A 19613-nucleotide genomic window follows, 5' to 3' on the forward strand; every position below is an offset into this window, starting at 1 on the left:
GCTCCAATTACTCCTGTAACATTTCTATGAGAACGTTCACTCTTCCATCATAAACAAACTTTAGGTGCTTTTGTTAAAATGTTTTTTTCATTTATTCTAAGACGCGTATTCACTCAAATCAAGAACGAATGCGGCCTGGAATTTACAATTGAACGGGCTTGGGCTTGCCTTGCTGGGCGGCAACGCGCTCCTCGTAGCGCTTGACTGCCTCGACGCGGGAAAGGTTGCCCTTGCGCGCATATCGCTGATTGATCAGGAACTTGACATCCATCTGCAATGTGATATAAAATTTTAGATATTTGCAATTTTGTCATTTAGCTGATATACTTACGCCCAGAGTGGACTCGTGGCGCTTACGCATTGGGCGCTTGATGCCATTGCGATGAGCCTTTCTGTTCTGGTTGTGATTTGTGTGATTCTTTGACTTGGCCATTGCGAATTATCAACTGTTGGGTCAGGTAATTGTCGGCGGGAAATCGGTCGGTAGCACGGTATGAAAACAGAAAATATTAATTATAGAACACATTTCATATGATTATTTATATATTAACAGCTGCTACAGATGCCGATTGTTTAGTATAAACAATATTATATCGGATTTTTAATTATAAATTTTTCATTTGCGACCTACGTTTTTGACAGTTCAGCGGAAAAGAAGAGGAAGAAGAAGCGGCACTATCGATACTTAAGCTTTACATTCGTGCACTTATCGGTATTTTGATCAAGACAGCTGTTGGCACCTTAAATAGATATGGCAGCTCTGGTCATGCTTCAAAAAAGCTGTAGACGGCGCTCAATTTAAATTTTTTTTATTAGTTTTAGTTTATTTGGCAAATTAAAAATTTTATAAAAACTTATAATTCGAATTTAAAGGTGAATTTTCTTGGGTGCAGTTTTGCAATTTGATTAAAATGGTACAAGTTGCCAGATCTGAACATTTTGCAGGGTGGCAGCCTTGTAGATTGTGGAATTAAAAAAAATACCAACACAGTACTAACAACGCAATTCTTGTCGATAAAAACATTTTATATATTCACTTCAATAAATTAAAAAAAATAATTATTATTTAGTGTGCAAATTTAAACAGATTTAAGCACCATCATTTGGTTTGGGATAGGTAAGTAAATTGCTAAATATTTTGACCTATCTGCCAAATGCACACATGCCAAGCATACATATGTAAGTATGTATGTGTGTATGGGATGGTCATAGTATGTGTGTGCGGGCGGGTGAGAGAAGTCCTATGAGTCATCGGCTAAAAACAAGTTATCACGACAACGTCAAACCATTTGCTTGCGCTCTCTTCTTTTTTTATAATCAGTCTGACGTCATATTCAGAGGAAAAATGAAAACAATCGTTTCCGCTGCTACCGCTGCTGCTTTATCAAGCAACACGAACAGTACCAGTGTTAACGCCGCACCGATAGTACCCAAAACGGAGCCAGAAGCAATTGGCACTGAAGAATCGATGGAATTTCCAACACCCAATAGCAATTCAACAGTAAACGTGAATAAACGTCCAGCATTTTTGGACCTCAACAAATCAGCGAAAAATAAGCGGGTCATAGCGCCTTTATTGATTGATTCGCCTGATATGCAGGGAAAAACACTTAATACACCAGACTTGGAGAAAATCTTGCTGTCCAGCAATCTGTTGCAAACCCCTCAGCCGGGTACAGTGTTCCCAACAAAAGTAGGACCAATCACCTCGGAGCAGGAAGCATTTGGCAAGGGATTTGAGGAGGCACTGAAGAATCTGCATACCAGCAACAACACTCAAGCGTTTCTGGGTAACGCCAACCCAACTGCTGCTGTCAACAATCCAACAACAGTGGCGAACACCATGACAGCCGTTAACAATGGCATCAGTGGTGGTACAATCATCTACAACTCCGTGGGTAAGTTATTTGCTGCCTCTTACCATCTTTCTCAATAAAATTAATCTTCTTTATCTTTTCTGTTAGATCACTTTCCAGTTATCAAGGATGAGCCACAAAATTCCGCTGCCTCGCCAACTGTCAGTCCCATTGATATGGCTGACCAGGAGAAGATCAAGCTGGAGCGCAAGCGTCAACGGAATCGTGTTGCTGCCTCGAAATGTCGCAAGCGTAAGCTGGAGCGCATTTCAAAGCTGGAGGACCGTGTGAAAATGCTAAAGGGCGAGAACACAGACTTGGGGGGAATCGTGAAAAGTCTGAAGGATCATGTGGCACAGCTGAAGCAACAGGTTATGGAGCACATGGAAGCTGGCTGCACCGTTCAAGCGATTCCCAATTCGTCTTTGCTTACGGGCAAATAACATAGGGCTATCACTGAGGAGACTGTGCAGCAGTATATGTCGAGCTTACTACCAGACGACAATTTTACGGAAGCAGAGACAGAAGACCAGCAAGACCAGGAAATTGAGGACACTATCGAAACGGCCGTAGATGAGGAAAGTGGTGAAGTGCTTCTATCAGCTGTGGCCTTGGAGCAGGAAATCTCACTAGAACTCTTGCTGAATGCATCATCCACCACTTTCGATTTGGATACTCTACCAAACAATCATGTTGTGATTGACGCAATAGACCAACTGACGGACTGCAGTGAGTCCACGAGCTGAATAACAACATCAATTTAGCTTGGAGTGCCTTTAAATTATAGAAAATACCAATAGAAAACATTGCTTTCTGCTTAAGCCTTGATTATACTAATGTGCAATGCCTTATTTGCTAAAGTTCTTTTAATTGCTTTTGAAAAGTGATTTTTATTTAGTTCTAGATGTACATAAACGCATATATGTACTTATATGTGTAGTTATAAGATCAAGTATTATTATACGTGTTGATTGTAAGAAAATATATTTGCTACAAATCTATGGAGGAAACGTAATGTTTATTGGAAAAGTGAACACATACTTTTTTATACTTGTTAATTTTATAATTTCAATTTTATTTAAAAATCCTAATTGACGTAGATATATGTTTTTGGATAATCTTATATTCCTTGGAATATAAGAATTATGGTAAAAATACTTAATCGCTATATCTAAATGATAGAATCTAGATTATTGTCTTAGGTTATTCAAATTCGGGGTACTCATTTGAGTGTGTAGGGTGTCTTCCTATGAATATTATTGTCACATTGAAATTTTCGTATTATATGTATTTCTTAGTGTCGAGCACGAATCACGTATGCAGTTGTAAGGCACGATATCTCCCATCTCCAAATGAGACGCACACTAGGGCCATGTCTATTTGCCCGCAATCAAAAATGTTAGGGCGTAAAGAGAAAGTTAAAAATAAAACCAGCAGATTAACATGAGAGTACAACACATTAAAATATTTCAAGTGCACTCATAAGTACAAATAAAAATTATGTAAATACATTTTGAAATACCTCAAAAGTGTACCTATTTAAATTTAATTTATGCGTACAAGGGCTAAAGATCAAGGCAATTAGAATAACAAAAAACCAGAAGGTAACAAAATAAAAATGTTTATTGCAAATGAGTTAACAACAAATAAATACAATGAGGGTGCAAACAAAGGTAAAAATGTCAAAGTTTTGCGTGCTACTGAATTACTTATTATAATAAGAGTAATATTATAAAAGAATCTTGTACGATAAATAAAAAATATTTCCCTAAGACCGTTGCAATTTGTGATCGTGTAAATACTGGATAACTTAATTATTTTGGCAGTGGCAAACCGTCAATTAACAGGCTCTTTTCGTCGCTAAGTTGGTGAGGACCGTTTCCGATTTTCGTATGGATTATATATTTGAGCATATTTTTAGAATAGACATGACCCACAGATCCGTTCGTATTGCATTTCTCAGTCTCCACGGGAGGCACAGGAATGCCTTTTACGTATTCGACACTTTGCTGGGAATCGTTAGGGAACGCCAATTGAATGGCGGCCAAAAGTTTGGGAACATTTTCAGCGAGAACATAAAGACAGGCGTTTGGTCCCGCATCAAATGTGTAGGCCGCCTGTAAGGATCCCACGGATTCGTTGTAGTCATGTACGAAATTAACTATCGCATGCGACACGTCATTCATATAGACACAGGGCGGATAAGTGTCCAAGGCAATGGCGTGCAGTTGATTTGACTCCTTCATGGTAATCTCAGCGAATGTCTTAAAGTCCCGTGATTGAATAGCCGACTTTAGCTCCTTGATGCGTTGCGGAACAATCTCTTTGGCACGATGCTGAATTAACGTTGAGGTGTTCACGGCAAGTTGCATCCCCTTGGTGGATGCAGTCTTCTTGCGTGCATCGTTTACGACTAGAATGAGCATATGCATTTCGGGCCAATGCTCAGCAGGCACCAGCTGCTCAGCGATTGAGTCCCTGCCGTCCTCAGTTGTACCACGGTGCCATTGTACAAATCCGCCGTATAAACTACGGCATGCGGATCCGCTGCCTTGTCTTGCAATTGTTGTCAGCTCTTCATTCATGGGTATCTCATAGAGACGCGCCAATGTATAGACTAGACAGGCGTATCCAGCGGCACTGGAAGCCAGTCCAGCCGCTGTGGGAAAGTTGTTGTACGATGCAATGTGCAATTTCCAGGAAAGTGGGAATCTCTGGGCGCCGTTTGCAAGTGCCAACCGTTGAACACCTTCCAGGCAACGCATCAGACGTGCATTCTCCTCAAACGGCACCACATCGCCGTTGAGCCACATGCGATTCTCCTTGAAGCTCTCCGAAGCACACACTGTTGTCTTTGCGGACATTTCATTGGCGTCCAGTGTCATGCTGATGGAGTCGTTAATCGGAAGTATGAGTTCCTCGTTTCGTTTGCCCCAGTATTTTACCAGGGCCATATTAACAGGCGCGACGCACGTTGCCGAAAACATTATTCGCTAACAGTATTATAAACAATGAAGACATCCAGTTCAAAATACACTTTCCCCAGCTTTCACCAGTAAATTTCGATAGACGCCCGATAATCAAATAAAATGCAACTCTGCTCTGCGTCGATTTTTGGTATTTTTTTATGACACTGTACCAGTTTGGGTACATTTTTCCTAATTAATCGATTGTCCGATAATTTGGTACATTTTTTATTAAATGCGGTACATTTTCAACGGATAACTTCTAAAAGATCCCTATTTCTATAGCTAAAATACCACCCAACATTCTTAGCACCGGCCTCTCGGCAATTATTGCTAAATAACTAAAAAAATTTAAACTGCGCGCGTTAATTGAGGAGCAAATTGCCAATGAGAAGTAACGTCGCTTAACTTTATACCTAAAGTATACCAGATCATCTGGTAATTATAAATACTGAATTAATTAGAACGCGGTTTTTGTCGCGTGTGGCCCAACTGGAAATTTAAATTTAAGTTAATGCAAATTTCAAATTTATAGCAAAAATTCTGCGAAAATTACAGAAATTATATTTTCAATATTAAGAAAAATTAAAAAAACAAGGTGTGTTTTCTTGGTGCAACAAATTTTGCAGGGTGGCAGCCTTCCACATCAGTGCAGCCATGTTTTTAGGGGGAACAATATTTATTTCTGTGTGGAAAGCACAGTTTTACCAAAAATATAAATAACAAAATTTAGCTAAATAAATATTGAAAATTGCTAGATTTTCAACTAAAAGCAATTTTAAAAATATTCTAGAAACATACTCTGAAAATATCCAGATCTAGCTATAAAATAGCTAAGTTGGCAACAGTGTTCCACTATTTTCCAAATAAAAAGTTTAGCGTCTTTGCTGAACAAAAACAAAAACGTAAACAAAGTATTTGAGCGATTTACAAAAATGCCATTAACTGCAGAAAGTGCAGCACAACAAATTCAGGTTTGTATAATTTGTGCACTGCAAATTAAATAACAATTGTTTTTGTACACATTTATCAAATTAGGATCGCCTGAAAGATATACAGCAACATATTCACAAAGTGGACAGCGAACGACGACGGGCAGAAAATTCGATTGCGAATCTCGTGCGAGTGCAGCAAAGTCAGCCCGCAAATCCAAAATTAAAGACGCTTCTTCAGGCCAAAATTTTGGAGGCGACACAAGAAGAGGCGACAATTAGAGCGGCGTTGGCTAAAATACACGAAATACGCAATATACGAAATGAGAGACGCATTCAGGTGAGTCTTTAAATCGATCAGCATTGTGACTATTAACAAATTAAATTCCCACAGGCTCGGAATGCTGGCAATAAGGAGGCAATTCGTCGTGGAGCGTTAATGAAAATGGTACAGCTGTCGGCGCAAACATTACCTCTGTTCGTAGGGAAGCCAGGCGAACGAGCTCCAGCTCTATGCGGAGCTATTCCTGCCGAGAGCAGCTATGTGGCCAAAGTGGGTGACAATGTAGCCGCCTTGGCAAAGGGCATTGACGAGGAGGAGAACTGGATCTTGGCGGAGGTGGTTCAATTTCTGCATAGGCAAAACAAATACGATGTTATTGACATTGACGAGGAGCAGAAGGATCGACACGTGCTCAGCAAACGTAAAGTTATACCTCTGCCACTGATGCGAGCTAATCCAGAGACAGATGGACATGCTCTCTTTCCTAAGGATACAGTTGGTAGGTACAATTTACACAGCATGTAAAGAAACTGACTAACCTATCACATATATATATATTAGTGATGGCGTTGTACCCACAAACGACGTGCTTCTACAAAGCCATAGTCCACCGACTGCCACAAACCGCCACAGAAGAGTATGATGTGCTCTTCGAGGATTCATCGTATTTAAACGGTTATGCGGAACCTTTGCCCGTAGCTCAGCGATATGTCATTGCCTATAGACCTACAAAGAAGGGAGCGAGCAGTGGCAGTGGCAATTTGTCCTCAGCTTGAGCAGCAATTGAATGAAATACATAGAATATCGAATCGACTGTTGTAAAATCTATATATATAATTATATACATATTCATTAACTTAATTTCTATTTGAAATAATAACTAAATCATTCCTCGTCCTCATCATCATCATCATCGTTATCATTGTCTTCTTCCATGGGGGTCTCTGCTGTTTCTTCCTCCACATCATCCTCAACGTACAGCTGGAATCCGTCAGCTTTAGTCCAGGAGCACTTCATAGTCAGACGAAACTTTGCCATTGGTTTTCCCAGCAATTTAAGAATTCGCGCTTGCTCCGGTGTCAGAACCTTACCCTCCTCGCACACCGTATAATCACTATATATGGTTACAATGCCCTTTTCCAGCTTTGTAGGCAGTCCCAATGAACGTAAATGTGGCTCCATGGAGTGCGCGAATTCCTCGAGTGGACCGGCTGGTAAAGTAACAGTTTCGGTTGCTGTGAAACCACTGCGCGCATATTCTACCGCCCAATAGTTCTCAGCCCATTCCAAGACTTCTTCTTTCGACTTTTCTGTGAATAACAGGCCAACTTGTCCACTGAGGCGTTTCGACAGCTGCAGCAAATATTTACAGATAACATTGATGGTAAAAACAAAGATCTTCTTTAAAACGTACCTTGTGTATTCCTGTCTCCACTTCCTCAGCTTTTGTGCGTCCCAAGCCGATTTGCATTATGCGATTTTTGCCAAAAATGAAACGAGAGTTGCGCTTCCATTCCTGTCGTAAGTCTTTAAGCAGATTGTTTCGCATATTCTGTACCTGGAACACGAAAATGTTGGGGTACTTCTCCACACAAAACCGAATATCATCAATGATGCGCTGTTTCCATGCGAGTCCCTTGCGGTCTGTCTTGGTTAAAGAAACTGCACAAAGGAGAATACAATTTACATGTGGATCCAATTACAACAATTCTCATATTCGGTGTACCTTTCTTATCACGTTTGGAGCGCGGCATTTTAGTAGTTTATTATTCTCAAATTGAATCTAGCAGAAGTTTAAAAAAACACACTAGTAAAACACGTGCGACCGCTAGTTGTTGCCACCTTTGTAGAAAACAACTATAGTTAATTTTTACGTCTGGCAACCTTAAAAACAACAACTACATTTTAAAATCAGCTGGGTGACGGCATCTCTGCTCATAAAGTTGTCAGCACTGATGTAAATATATTTTAAGCTGAAAATTGCAAAATGAAATAGCTTTGCAATACATTAATAATTTTATGAAAAGTTGAAATACGAAATTAAACAAAACAAAGGTATAAATTTTATTGAAGGCTTGAAGTTCGTCAACCCAAGGGGAGAGAAGTTACAAACTTAATTCTAAAAAATATATCAAAACATCTACAAAATTTTAACACAAATTCTGCAAAAGTTTTAAAAAATATATTTTAAATATTAAAAAAATTCAAAATAAATTAGTTTTTTAGTTGCAACTATTTTTGCAATTTGACTAAAATTTTACGACAGCACTAGCTAGTGCTGCCAACTTGCTCAAATAGTCATGTCGCAACAAAAAACGGGCTGGCAGGCTCGAGGAAAAGTCAAGCGTTTTATTGCTTGCATCAATAGCCGACTAAAGGTGTGTGTTTACGTAGTAATTTTACATATCTTAGGTTACAAAAATATATTAAATTATCAAAGTGTTTCAAACAGGACGTGATTGTATTTCGCATTGTCAATTAGTAAGGCGCAGTGAGTAATACATATATTTGTGAACTCCTCCGTCGTACTTTGATTACTCAATTGTGTTACTTGGAGCGCCATGTTGTCGGCGAAACTGAGACCGCATTTTTTCACATGTATCGATCTGCAACGCAAAGTGAATTAATTTGCAAGCGTGCATATTACAACATTCATAAACGTCTAGGTGTGAAATGCAAGTTGTGTAACTCCCTAGGAATTGTCGTATATGTCAACGCTCCAGAACTAATTTACTATTTCAAGTAGGACGCTGATGACGTAATTTTGTGGATTGCCAAGTGAAACCCAGCAGCATTGCCAACAACAAGAAAACTTTTAATCAGTTAAAATTCAAAAAGCGTTTGAGAGCACAATTTGTTGCTTGACTCGGATATGCTTTGTGCTCTGCGTATATTCAATGGAATCAACATTAGAATTAAAGCAATAATTTTTCTGCTGCTTATCAAAAGCACACATTTGCTGATAAGGTGCCGTCACAGCCAACTAAAGTTAAAAAATAAATTTAATCAGTGTTCAGATAAGAGCTTGAAGGTTTCAACAGGTACGATTTGTAGGTGCGTGAGCTACAATTCAAGGGCTTAGTTTAATCCCAAGTGTCATAGAGACCAATTAAGTCGAGCTATTGGATTTTGTAAATCATTTAAAAGTACATACTCATTTAGGTACATAATTGAAAATGTCACATATTGGTAAATTCTACAACAATCAAATAGGCACGTACTTTTCTCGTACACACACAAGGCTATCCATAAAACTTGTAACATTCGAATCCAAAATTTTAACTGACGTACATATTTACATTCGTACGTCTCATTCAAATTACTCAATTAAACGACAATTGCGCACAATTGACAGCGGCGACTGCGAAAGCCAAGCTCCTCCTCTCCAGCACAGCACATTTCAGTGGCATGCGTCATATATAAAAAGTGCAGCCTGTAATGGCCAACAAATTTGTACCTGCTTAAATCATTTGCAGTCACTTATTATAAACAACAGTAATTAGACTATTGTAATAACCTAATGAACTTTTTCCTTACAATTTATGCTAATATTCAGCTCGGAAAATTTATAACTTGAGCATAACAACAACAGGTCTTGTGCGCATTTAAAACTTAACGAACCCATTTCACTTGTGTCACACCTGGCAACATTTTTGTGCGGCCAGGTTGGCAACACTGACTGGTATTTACTCATTTTTTCATACCGACTCCTACTCTTTGTTCGTACTCTCTCGCTCTCTCTGTCTTTTGCTGTAGCGGCATGCGCTGTGTACGGATGTATGTGTAAATCTACCTACACATGCACATATACGAAGAGGCGTACACATAGATACATCACAGCGCTTACTGTGTGCAACATTTGCCGTCACTTTTAGTCGTTCGCCGTTCGTTGGTAGTCGTCGTTGTCGTTTCGAGTGAATCGAATGTAAGGTAACCAATTTGCATTAGTAATATGGGGCGAAAAATATATGTACATACATATAAATTATAAAACCTTAAGTGACTAAAGACGATGCAATAAACAACATGTGCAGCGACAATTTATGCAATGCAATAATTTCTCAATTTTCAATTTACCGAAAACATGTGGGGGAAAAGCCGCATGTATGAAAATTTTCTACATGCTTCCATGAAGCGATCGATAAAAATACTACGCAAAAAGATGAAAAAGTTGAGAACTGTGAATTTGTGCAAAAATACATATGTATGTATGTACATATGCCCGCTATGCATGAGTATTGGTAAATTTTGTATCTGTGTGAACGTGTGTGTGCGAGTGTGTGTGTGTGTGTGTAGATGTAGCCGTGAGATTCGTTAGTAGCTTCGTATTTTCAGTGCTTTCGGTTGATTGTTGGCGGCCGTGGCAACAACTGACTTGGCTAATGCGAAGGCGAATTGTAGTGCTTAAGTATGTTCTGGTCGCTAGGCGTTTTAGTCCGTCAATAGCTATAAAACACATACATATGTAGATACGTACGTATCTACGAATGTATGAATTTCAATACACATGCAAGTCACTAAACGAATTACGCACTTGCATATTTACCTACTTTGAAGTCTGATTCGATGATTCTTTCAATTAAAAGTAATTTCATATTTGCTGCTTATAAGAAAAATGTAAGAAAATTGGTACCCTTATGCATCACGTACTTGGTTTTATTGGATTTGCTGTGTCACAATTCACCACACATATGTACATATATGTATTTATGTATGCACATACAAACATACATATGTAACAATATATACCTATGTATGTACGTATGAATGTTCATGACTATGTATGTATGTATGTAAGTGGACGACACACGCGGTTACGTGTTCTTTTTTATGCCGCACTGCTCTCGCATTCGTTGCTGCCTTTGTGACTGAGTTCTCTTCTTCGTGCTCCCTCTCTCTCTCTCTTTCTTGCTCTCTCTTTCTCTCGTTGGTGGGATTATTTTTATACATTTTGCTGCGCGCCACCCTCCCCCTCACTTACAGGCAGGCAGACACACTTGTTTCTAGCTAGGATATGTACATTCATACATACATAAATACATACAGATGTATGTAATTTAATTTGTTGCTTAAGTATATTAAAATGTACACATAATTGTTAATATATTTCGTATGCAACTGCAACTGTTGAAATCTCCTTTTAGTTGTCCGTCTAGTTGTCCCTTCGCTGTGTATTGGAATTTTGTTCTTATCTGCATTTCTCTATAGTCGTATTTTTTTCCTCTGTACTGCGCATGTAGCCGAACCGCAGTCGCGACGACCTCATGGGGCCGGTGTGGTGAGTTAGCCGTTTGCCGCCCGGTGTGGTGTATTTCCCCAACACACAGACACACACACACACTACTCACACATACAGACGCAAACTAGCGCCGTTTTGCAGTAGCCAAAGTTGCCGTCATCGCAGAATTCAACAAACGGTTTCGAATTTTATTTGCCGTTATCTTCCATCTGTACCACTGACCGACGGCAATGCCATTTCGCAAACAATTAGCTGTTTTTTTTTTCTACTTATAACACACTTGTACAAATATAATTACAAATACATAGAGACATATGCATTTGTATATGTGTTGTCCATGCAAACACACATCCAATCCAAATTAGTCTATGCCTCTTGCATTCGCGCTACTTCCTCATTGTGAAGCACGTCCAAAAAAAAATAAAATGACGCAGTCCATGACGCATAGATTTCGCTTCATTGCCGCTCTTTCAAATGGAGGGAGTGGCTCCCTGTTTGAATTTGGGCTATTTAATTGTGTCCCTCCCCATACACATGTAAATCTTTGCATACAGACGAATGTTTTTTAGAAATGAAAAATCATAGAATACAAACCGTTGCGGTCTATTAAGTTGTATTTTTCCAAATTTCTTTTTGTCAATAACTGTACGGTAAACAAGCCAATTGACCTAAAAACGAGCAACGCAGAAAAAATTGCTATTATCAAGATACATATATACTTTCATATATGTATCTATGCATATGTATCTATACAACTAATGTATTTATCCGCACTTGTTTGCAGCCGAAGGGTCAATGCTTTCAAGACTTTGACGGTCGATTGCTATCGCTTATAGAATCTGAATTTATGTACTTATATAGATAACAGTTGGTTGGGTGTAATCAATTTGATTTATTCTGATTGTTTTATTCGTTTATTGTTTATCGTCTTACCAAGTTAACATTTGTGCATCGGGGTCATTGTGCATTTATCTTTGACATCTGTACACATTTAAACATTTTACTTGTATGTAGATACATATATATCTACATACTTGGTTCATTGCTCACAGACCCCACACACACACACGCACACACAACAACACACACAGAGACACACACGCATACGTAAAGCCACAGATTTCTCTCTTTATTTCAGTTTAAATTTTATTCATAGTTTATTTTTAACTTTTCTCTCTGTATGTATGTGTTTGTTGTTGCTGCTGCTACTGCTGTTGGTTTTAATTTTATTTTTTCATTCCATTTGCTTGCCGTGGCTGTCTTTTTTTTTTGTACATATAAACATTCCCCTGCACACTCATTTCGTATCAATGTGCATCTTTAAGTTGCGAACTACAAAACAATCAGATTTGATTTGATGTCTAATGCCATGGCACGTGTAATGGAATTGGCAAACAATTTAAGCCACACAAATACATTTCTACAACAATGCAAACACACAAACACACTCTTGGACTCACACTCACCTGTCAAAAGCACATTATACTAAAAGCTATCGCGCCACAAGCAAATGTCCTCTTGAGTAACGTTCGTTGAAAGCTCCTTCGGGGTTAATAATTTTGTCGTTTGTATTATGTTGTCCCCAAGGATAATGGAAAATGTATCAGTCAGCCTCACTCGTCGTTTATTTATAAATAATAATCAATCAATATTTATGTAATAGCCATCGCACATACTGACTGTCCACACTCAGGTGCAGATACAGATACAGATACATGTATGTGTGAGTAGCGGGTGTATCTATGTATGCGGTAAGGTCAACATGGTTGGCATTCATTGAACATTCATCCGTTAGGTAAAGGCAACAGGTTACCCTTTGTATTATATTTATATACATATTTATGTGACTCACAGCTGATTAGCATACTTCGAGTACAGCGTAATTGTTTATTAACATTCAAATTGACTGTTTATAAATATTACTTGAAATTCAACTCACATTCACGTTTTACACTTTAGCTAATTTAAGTATTAATAAGTTCACTTGCGTTGAAATGAAGCGCATCATATTCAAATTAGAGGCAGTTGATGACTCAAGCTCATGAATGGATGCTAATTGCCACAAAGATTTGACTCACTTGACAAAGTTGTTTATTCAAATTAATATCCTTAAAATGTACATATGTATGTATATAAAACACATGTTAAAATACTTTTCATATGGTTGGAGTTCGTTCTGACCATCTATTGCTGCCACAGAAGCTTGCAACGCGCAGCTGCTATCCATACCGTCTCTGACATCCTTACTATGCCGCACCACGACGCGTCGCTTCAGCTCAGCCTTTTAGCCATTGCCACAGCCAAGTTCTCTTTTAGTCGAGTTTCGGGCCTGGTTGAAAGCGCAACACTGAAGCGGCAAATAATATTTTTGGTTTACGCCTTTCCACAGCTGTCGTTGTATGTGTTTGTGTGTATTTCTGTGTAACGTGTTGCAGAGCTGGCAAGAGAATCAAATGAATTAATCTTCATCTAATTGAGAGTGGGTTCTGTTATGCGAAAGATGTTTCTAGAAATGAAATATACTACATATATACAATATAACAACTATTAATAACGCAACGCGAATGGTTGAGCTAATAACTAATTGTCGTGGGAATTATATTTTAATTAATAGTAAGAACAAAAAGACTATATATTTTATTTTATTCATTTTCTATTGCAGATAACCAGTCACATTGTGAGCGACGCTTTGAGCTGTGGATTCCTCCTTACTTTAATTAATTTTTCTGCTGTCTATCTGCAACTGCAACAGAGATCGTGCTTGGGCAACTGCACAGACACGAACATACACCACACATATACATATTCTTAGTTTGGTCAAGTAACTAAATCAACAAAAAAACAGCAACATGTCGACAGTCGATAAGGAAGAATTGGTCCAGAAGGCAAAATTGGCCGAGCAGTCAGAGCGGTAAGTGCAGACAGATCAAACAGTGAAATAACCAAATTGAAATAACATATAATTTTTTTTGTTATATTTTATATAGTTACGATGACATGGCTCAGGCCATGAAATCAGTCACAGAGACGGGCGTCGAGCTGTCAAATGAGGAAAGAAATCTGCTCTCCGTTGCCTACAAAAATGTGGTTGGAGCGCGCAGGTAAGCTGCTAAATATAATATACGTCTATATAACAAATGGATGTTAACACACCTCTAAACATTAATAACCAACAACAGGTCATCATGGCGCGTCATTTCCTCCATCGAGCAGAAAACCGAAGCATCCGCCAGAAAACAACAGCTCGCCCGCGAGTACAGAGAACGTGTGGAGAAGGAGCTTAGAGAAATTTGCTATGAAGTTCTGGTACGTATATTAATATGTGCTATCATCTATCTATCGCCCATTACCTATTGTTATTGCCTATCTGTTGTCTCATGTCGCATGCCCATGACCATGAACATGTTTGCTGGCTACCCAATAAGCAAATTATGATGAGTTCTTACTGACAACCCAACTGTGGCAGCCTGTTGTCTACTGCGCAGGTCCTGTTAACCATATCGGGTAGCCGCTGTGCGGGTGGAGCATCCGGTTTATGTACAAATATAACCGTATCATATACAGCTGTGCTTAAACCAATTACCTTGTCAGTTTATTAGGGCTAGTTTGAAGTTACCATCGCCTTCATCATCCCAAGTTTTTCATTCTATGTATGCAACGAATTCTATTACAATCAATAAATCTATTTTTAAATAGAAATTTTCCAGACATGTTGCTGTGGCAGGGCACACCCCACACACACACATACAAGTACCAAATAGATATATATCTCTTGCCAAGTCAAGATAGCAACAGAAACAAACGGACAACTTTGCTTGATTAATGTCAATTTAATATCAGTTTTTTTTTTAATTTTGCTAAAGCTGTAAAACAATATATACTATTTCAAAGCTAAAGAGCTGGATCGACTGGGTAGAGGTTGACCTATAAAGTTAAATACGCTTTAGAGCCACAATGTTTAAAAATAAATCAAAGTAAGATGTACTATTGTGTTTGTGTGTGGGTGTGTACATATATATGTTTTTGCCTCCCTGTTGTTGGGGGCTGTTGTTAGCTTTCGTTTTCTTTGTTGACAGAAAATCGATAAGACTTTGAAGCGCTGCAGTCGACTGTAAAATTGGCATACATACCAAGCTATCGCTTTATTTTTATAGCTGTATCGACTTGAGTAATGTAAAGCATGGCATCAAATGGGATTAATAGCGGCTTATTGTTAGCGTAGCAATTAGGAATGTTTATTTTTGTATATTTAAGATTGCCAGCTACAATTGAAAGACACAATGTTGTTTAAGCTGCATTTGTACAACAGCGAAACTTAAATATCTATTTTTCTTTACATTTACAGGGACTTCTGGACAAATATCTTATTCCAAAAGCCAGCAATCCAGAAAGCAAGGTTTTCTATTTGAAGATGAAGGGAGATTATTACAGGTATTTAGCTGAGGTCGCCACAGGAGATGCGCGCAACAGTAAGTACCAATTATCAGACAATGATTAAGTAACTCATATTCTAAAAACATAAACAAATTGTATACTATTTTTGAAAAACCACAAAAAAAAAAAAAACGCAGCCGTTGTTGACGATTCCCAAACCGCTTACCAGGATGCATTTGACATTAGCAAGGGTAAAATGCAGCCAACACATCCCATCCGCTTGGGTCTTGCACTTAACTTCTCAGTCTTCTATTATGAGATTTTGAATTCTCCAGACAAGGCTTGCCAATTGGCTAAACAGGTTAATACCCAATTCTTTTGGCACAATGTCAATGTCTGGCAAGCAAACAGCAAATATCAAATGCAATGTGCAAACTGCAATAAAATATCATTTCAATTCATTTAACAGACATAATCTTATTTTTATCATTACTATCCATAGAGTTTATATACAAAAAAAAAACTAATTGTAAACCATGATTGTATTTTTTTCTTTTTGTTTCATTTATTTGGTACCATTATTAACGTACATAATTTAAGACGTCGTTGAGGACTCGAAAAAAGCTTATCAAGAGGCATTCGATATTGCAAAAACTAAAATGCAGCCAACACATCCAATCAGATTAGGTCTTGCACTCAACTTTTCCGTCTTCTATTACGAAATTATCAATTCACCAGCGAGGGCTTGTCATTTAGCTAAACAGGTTCAGTTTTTCAGTCTTTCTACACATTTATGTTTGTTGATATTAATTTAACTATCGTTGTTGTTGATGCTGTTTGTTGTTGTTATGTTGACTAACATCCTCAACTTTGCTTTTAAAACAAACACAATACACACAACATACATACACGAGTACATGATGTGGTTTACTCACAGTCTGAGGAACACACAGTCTATGTATGTATGTATGTATGTATGTTTAATACAAACACATCCAGGTATAAGCCCTTTTTTAATTCGCATGTTAAGTCTTAGATTAGTTGGCCAAAAAGTACTGACCTGGCTTACATATCAATGTGTGCCCGTTAACACTCCACAATGCGATCCATATCTTGCTGGTGAAGTTTAATGATTTGAAGAGAAAGTGCATTAACCGTCAGGTCATTTGAAAAAATTATATTAGTTTACGTTTTAAAGATAATCATGTATTTATTTATTTGTATTATTATTTTTGCTTACAAAATTTTACTGAATGAAACAAATAGGTACTATAAATCTAATACTATAAAAAATAAGTTTTTAATGTTCCTCTAATTGAATTGAAATGCTTTCCTTATGCACTCGACGAAGTAATTGAAATTGCATTCAGCTTGCCGGCATTATGCATTGTTATTAAAAATATATATAATTTTTTATAAGCATTACTAAATTGTTTATTTTATATTAAACACAGGCGTTCGATGACGCGATAGCCGAGCTGGACACACTCAATGAGGATTCATACAAAGACTCAACACTCATCATGCAATTGTTGAGGGATAACCTGACTCTTTGGACCTCAGATACCCAGGGTGATGGCGATGAGCCACAGGAGGGCGGTGACAACTAACCAAACAACTAAAATGTTTCCTTTTTGACTATGCAAATATTATTCAGTAATACAAACAAACAAAACAAAAGCAAGAAATAAAAAAACAATTCTTTGAAGTCGAAGGTGATACAAAGCAGCAGAACAGCAGTTATGTAATAATAAAAGCAACATCAAAACCAGCATCCAACATCAGCAGCGACACAAATGAATAATTAACAAAATAAATGCAGAGAATACAGTTTGTGAATGAGTGATAATAGTTTGTGAGGTGTAGAAGGAGGTACTATTGTCATGATTATACAAGTAATGAAGAGGAAAGTGAATCTGATTAGACAGTATATAAGTATATGCGTATGTGCATATTGCAATTGAAGGCATATAAACAAACCAACAGAGAAACAAACCATTTTCTAATAAAATCAATATGTGTATTCGAGCAAATATTGTATAAAGAACAACATACAGAAAGCCAATTAAAGTCTAAAAATGAAAACAAAAAACGTATTAATTTGCTTCACATGCCGTTCAAGTTGTCTTTGTTACTAATAAATGCTCTTGCAAATATTCATTAAAAACGAGTTGAACGGATTAAAAACCAAGTAACCAGCTACCAACACAAACGGCATGAAGATGGCTAAGAAGTGTAGCAAGTACATTGTGTAATGGCTAAGATGTGAATTTTGTTTTGTTTAGTTATTTACTATTCCGCTGTTTAGGCCAACTGCGTACCCTATACACTATGCCTAAACGTAATATTATTTATTATAATTATGTTTTAATAAATAATTACATTTTGTTTTATATTAACATACAACAGAACACAAGACACAGTCAACAAACAACAACAACATATTATGTCTTTTATTTTTGTTTAATGCGCTGCGTCGCTTTCCTTAAAAACAAAGGCTAATTGGTTTATACAAATATGTAATTACAAATAATGCCTATATATATTTTTCTCGTCAAAGAAGAACAATATCTGCCAAAAAGGCAGAACACAAGCGAACCAAAAGAAACAAATTATGTATTATTTGTAATTCTTTCTTTTCTAAAATACAACAAATAAAAAAAACAAACAACAGAAACCTAAACTTTTATTTTCACCTTATTTTCGATTTTATTGTTTATATTCTCAAACGCAGTTTTAAATTTGAAGTTCATTTTTTGCATTGTGAAAATCAATGAAAGAATTGTTAAAAGAACAAGAAACATTTAAACCAAAGAAATGTTTTGAGATTTTGAATTGATGAGGCAAGAAAAATAAAAATATAAATTCATTTACATATTCATGTATGTCATAACAGAGTGCTAAAAAAAAGACAAGCAGCCAGATAATAAATTATGGATAGAATCTACAGGCATAAGTTCTATTGTGCCCATTTTAATATTTTTTTTTTTTTTTATTGTTTTTGTCTTATATTTATTTCGATAATTAGGCTAGCTGGATCAGGAATGAAAATAATGATCGATGCGATAACTATTTCTAACATACTTATACTATATATTTACTATATGCAACTATGCAGAAGCAACAGCAATATCATTATCAATGTGCAATTGTTATAAATGTCTCAGTGTTTTTCTTTTATTTATAATCGATGTGTTTCAATGTCAAATTCTATTCAAAGCGATCGGTATGTGAAGCAAGCGGATGCAAAATATAATTTAATAATATTCAACTTTGATTTATTAAGTGTGCTTTTTAAATGCTACTTAACTCTTCAAATTGCTTTATGGTTAATCATCAAAAGACAAAATCCATAACAGAAAGAACGGGAAATGATAACTAATCAAAATAATAATACTTATATTGAAATCTAAGTATATTCAATTTTAATTCACGAAAGCGTCAACAAGAGCTACATAAAATCGCTAAAATATATGCACATATATGTATATAAATATATATATACTACAATATTATTGTCCAGGATATGAAAATAATATGCAAATATATATATATATGAATATATTCGTATACATGTGTGTGTATAAGAAAAGTATCTGTATATTTTCGCAATTGAATTTACGCTTACAATATACATAAATAAAGAAAAATAAAAATAATAAATGTGAGGCATATGAAAAAGTCGAATAACCAATGAAACTGCAATGCATAATACAACATACATACTATAAAAGATCCAAATGAGTTATAAACAGTGAGAACACATTAATTGTATGCAAAATGGAGGCAAAGATTGATGTGAAAATTTAAGTTTATTGAAATTACAGTTTCTTAATTACCAAAAAAAAAAAAACAAATAAAAATAAAAAACAAGAGATCTGTTGTGTTTTATTTAACTACTAAGTAATTGTTTAGAACGCTTTGACAACATTTGAAGTACACTTAGTCAAGTAATTGTTTTGA

General features: G+C 36.8%; 6 protein-coding genes across 9 annotated transcripts; 3 read left to right on the top strand and 3 right to left on the bottom strand.

The window, feature by feature from the left end:
* Positions 1 to 68: 68 nt before the first annotated feature.
* On the bottom strand, positions 69 to 656 carry LOC117784770 (60S ribosomal protein L29). The gene is made up of 3 exons (XM_034622583.1): positions 632 to 656; positions 332 to 446; positions 69 to 271 (listed from the first exon to the last, which is right to left on the bottom strand). The coding sequence occupies exons 2-3, from the start codon at positions 431 to 433 to the stop codon at positions 143 to 145; spliced, it is 231 nt and encodes a 76-aa protein (XP_034478474.1). The 5' UTR covers positions 434 to 446; positions 632 to 656; the 3' UTR covers positions 69 to 142.
* Positions 657 to 928: 272 nt separating this feature from the next.
* On the top strand, positions 929 to 2857 carry LOC117783850 (transcription factor AP-1). Its single transcript, XM_034621401.1, has 3 exons — positions 929 to 1117; positions 1322 to 1898; positions 1965 to 2857. Exons 2-3 carry the CDS (start codon positions 1346 to 1348, stop codon positions 2297 to 2299), a joined length of 888 nt encoding a protein of 295 aa, XP_034477292.1. The 5' UTR covers positions 929 to 1117; positions 1322 to 1345; the 3' UTR covers positions 2300 to 2857.
* Positions 2858 to 3142: 285 nt separating this feature from the next.
* On the bottom strand, positions 3143 to 4950 carry LOC117783849 (diphosphomevalonate decarboxylase). The gene has a single exon (XM_034621400.1). It carries the CDS (start codon positions 4841 to 4843, stop codon positions 3671 to 3673), a length of 1173 nt encoding a protein of 390 aa, XP_034477291.1. The 5' UTR covers positions 4844 to 4950; the 3' UTR covers positions 3143 to 3670.
* A 720-nt stretch (positions 4951 to 5670) lies between these two features.
* Positions 5671 to 6898, top strand: LOC117785237 (SAGA-associated factor 29). The gene is made up of 4 exons (XM_034623160.1): positions 5671 to 5796; positions 5861 to 6094; positions 6149 to 6536; positions 6599 to 6898. Exons 1-4 carry the CDS (start codon positions 5758 to 5760, stop codon positions 6811 to 6813), a joined length of 876 nt encoding a protein of 291 aa, XP_034479051.1. The 5' UTR covers positions 5671 to 5757; the 3' UTR covers positions 6814 to 6898.
* LOC117785238 (mRNA turnover protein 4 homolog) lies at positions 6854 to 7893 on the bottom strand. Its single transcript, XM_034623161.1, has 3 exons — positions 7764 to 7893; positions 7452 to 7699; positions 6854 to 7390 (listed from the first exon to the last, which is right to left on the bottom strand). Exons 1-3 carry the CDS (start codon positions 7789 to 7791, stop codon positions 6923 to 6925), a joined length of 744 nt encoding a protein of 247 aa, XP_034479052.1. The 5' UTR covers positions 7792 to 7893; the 3' UTR covers positions 6854 to 6922.
* Positions 7894 to 8317: 424 nt separating this feature from the next.
* LOC117785510 (14-3-3 protein zeta) lies at positions 8318 to 17762 on the top strand. Of its 4 annotated transcripts, none has more exons than XM_034623581.1 (7): positions 8318 to 8415; positions 13939 to 14187; positions 14264 to 14377; positions 14456 to 14582; positions 15622 to 15745; positions 15848 to 16011; positions 17105 to 17762. In XM_034623581.1, exons 2-7 carry the CDS (start codon positions 14126 to 14128, stop codon positions 17258 to 17260), a joined length of 747 nt encoding a protein of 248 aa, XP_034479472.1. In that variant the 5' UTR covers positions 8318 to 8415; positions 13939 to 14125; the 3' UTR covers positions 17261 to 17762. The 4 variants fall into 4 exon arrangements, with proteins under 4 accessions (XP_034479472.1, XP_034479470.1, XP_034479473.1 ...); XM_034623579.1 differs by lacking the exon at positions 8318 to 8415 and adding an exon at positions 9817 to 9967; XM_034623582.1 differs by lacking the exons at positions 8318 to 8415; positions 15848 to 16011 and adding exons at positions 9817 to 9967; positions 16251 to 16414.
* The last annotated feature ends 1851 nt before the right edge of the window (positions 17763 to 19613 follow it).

This window comes from Drosophila innubila, assembly GCF_004354385.1.
Source record: "Drosophila innubila isolate TH190305 chromosome 2R unlocalized genomic scaffold, UK_Dinn_1.0 1_C_2R, whole genome shotgun sequence".
NCBI classification, from domain to species: Eukaryota; Metazoa; Arthropoda; class Insecta; order Diptera; family Drosophilidae; genus Drosophila; species Drosophila innubila.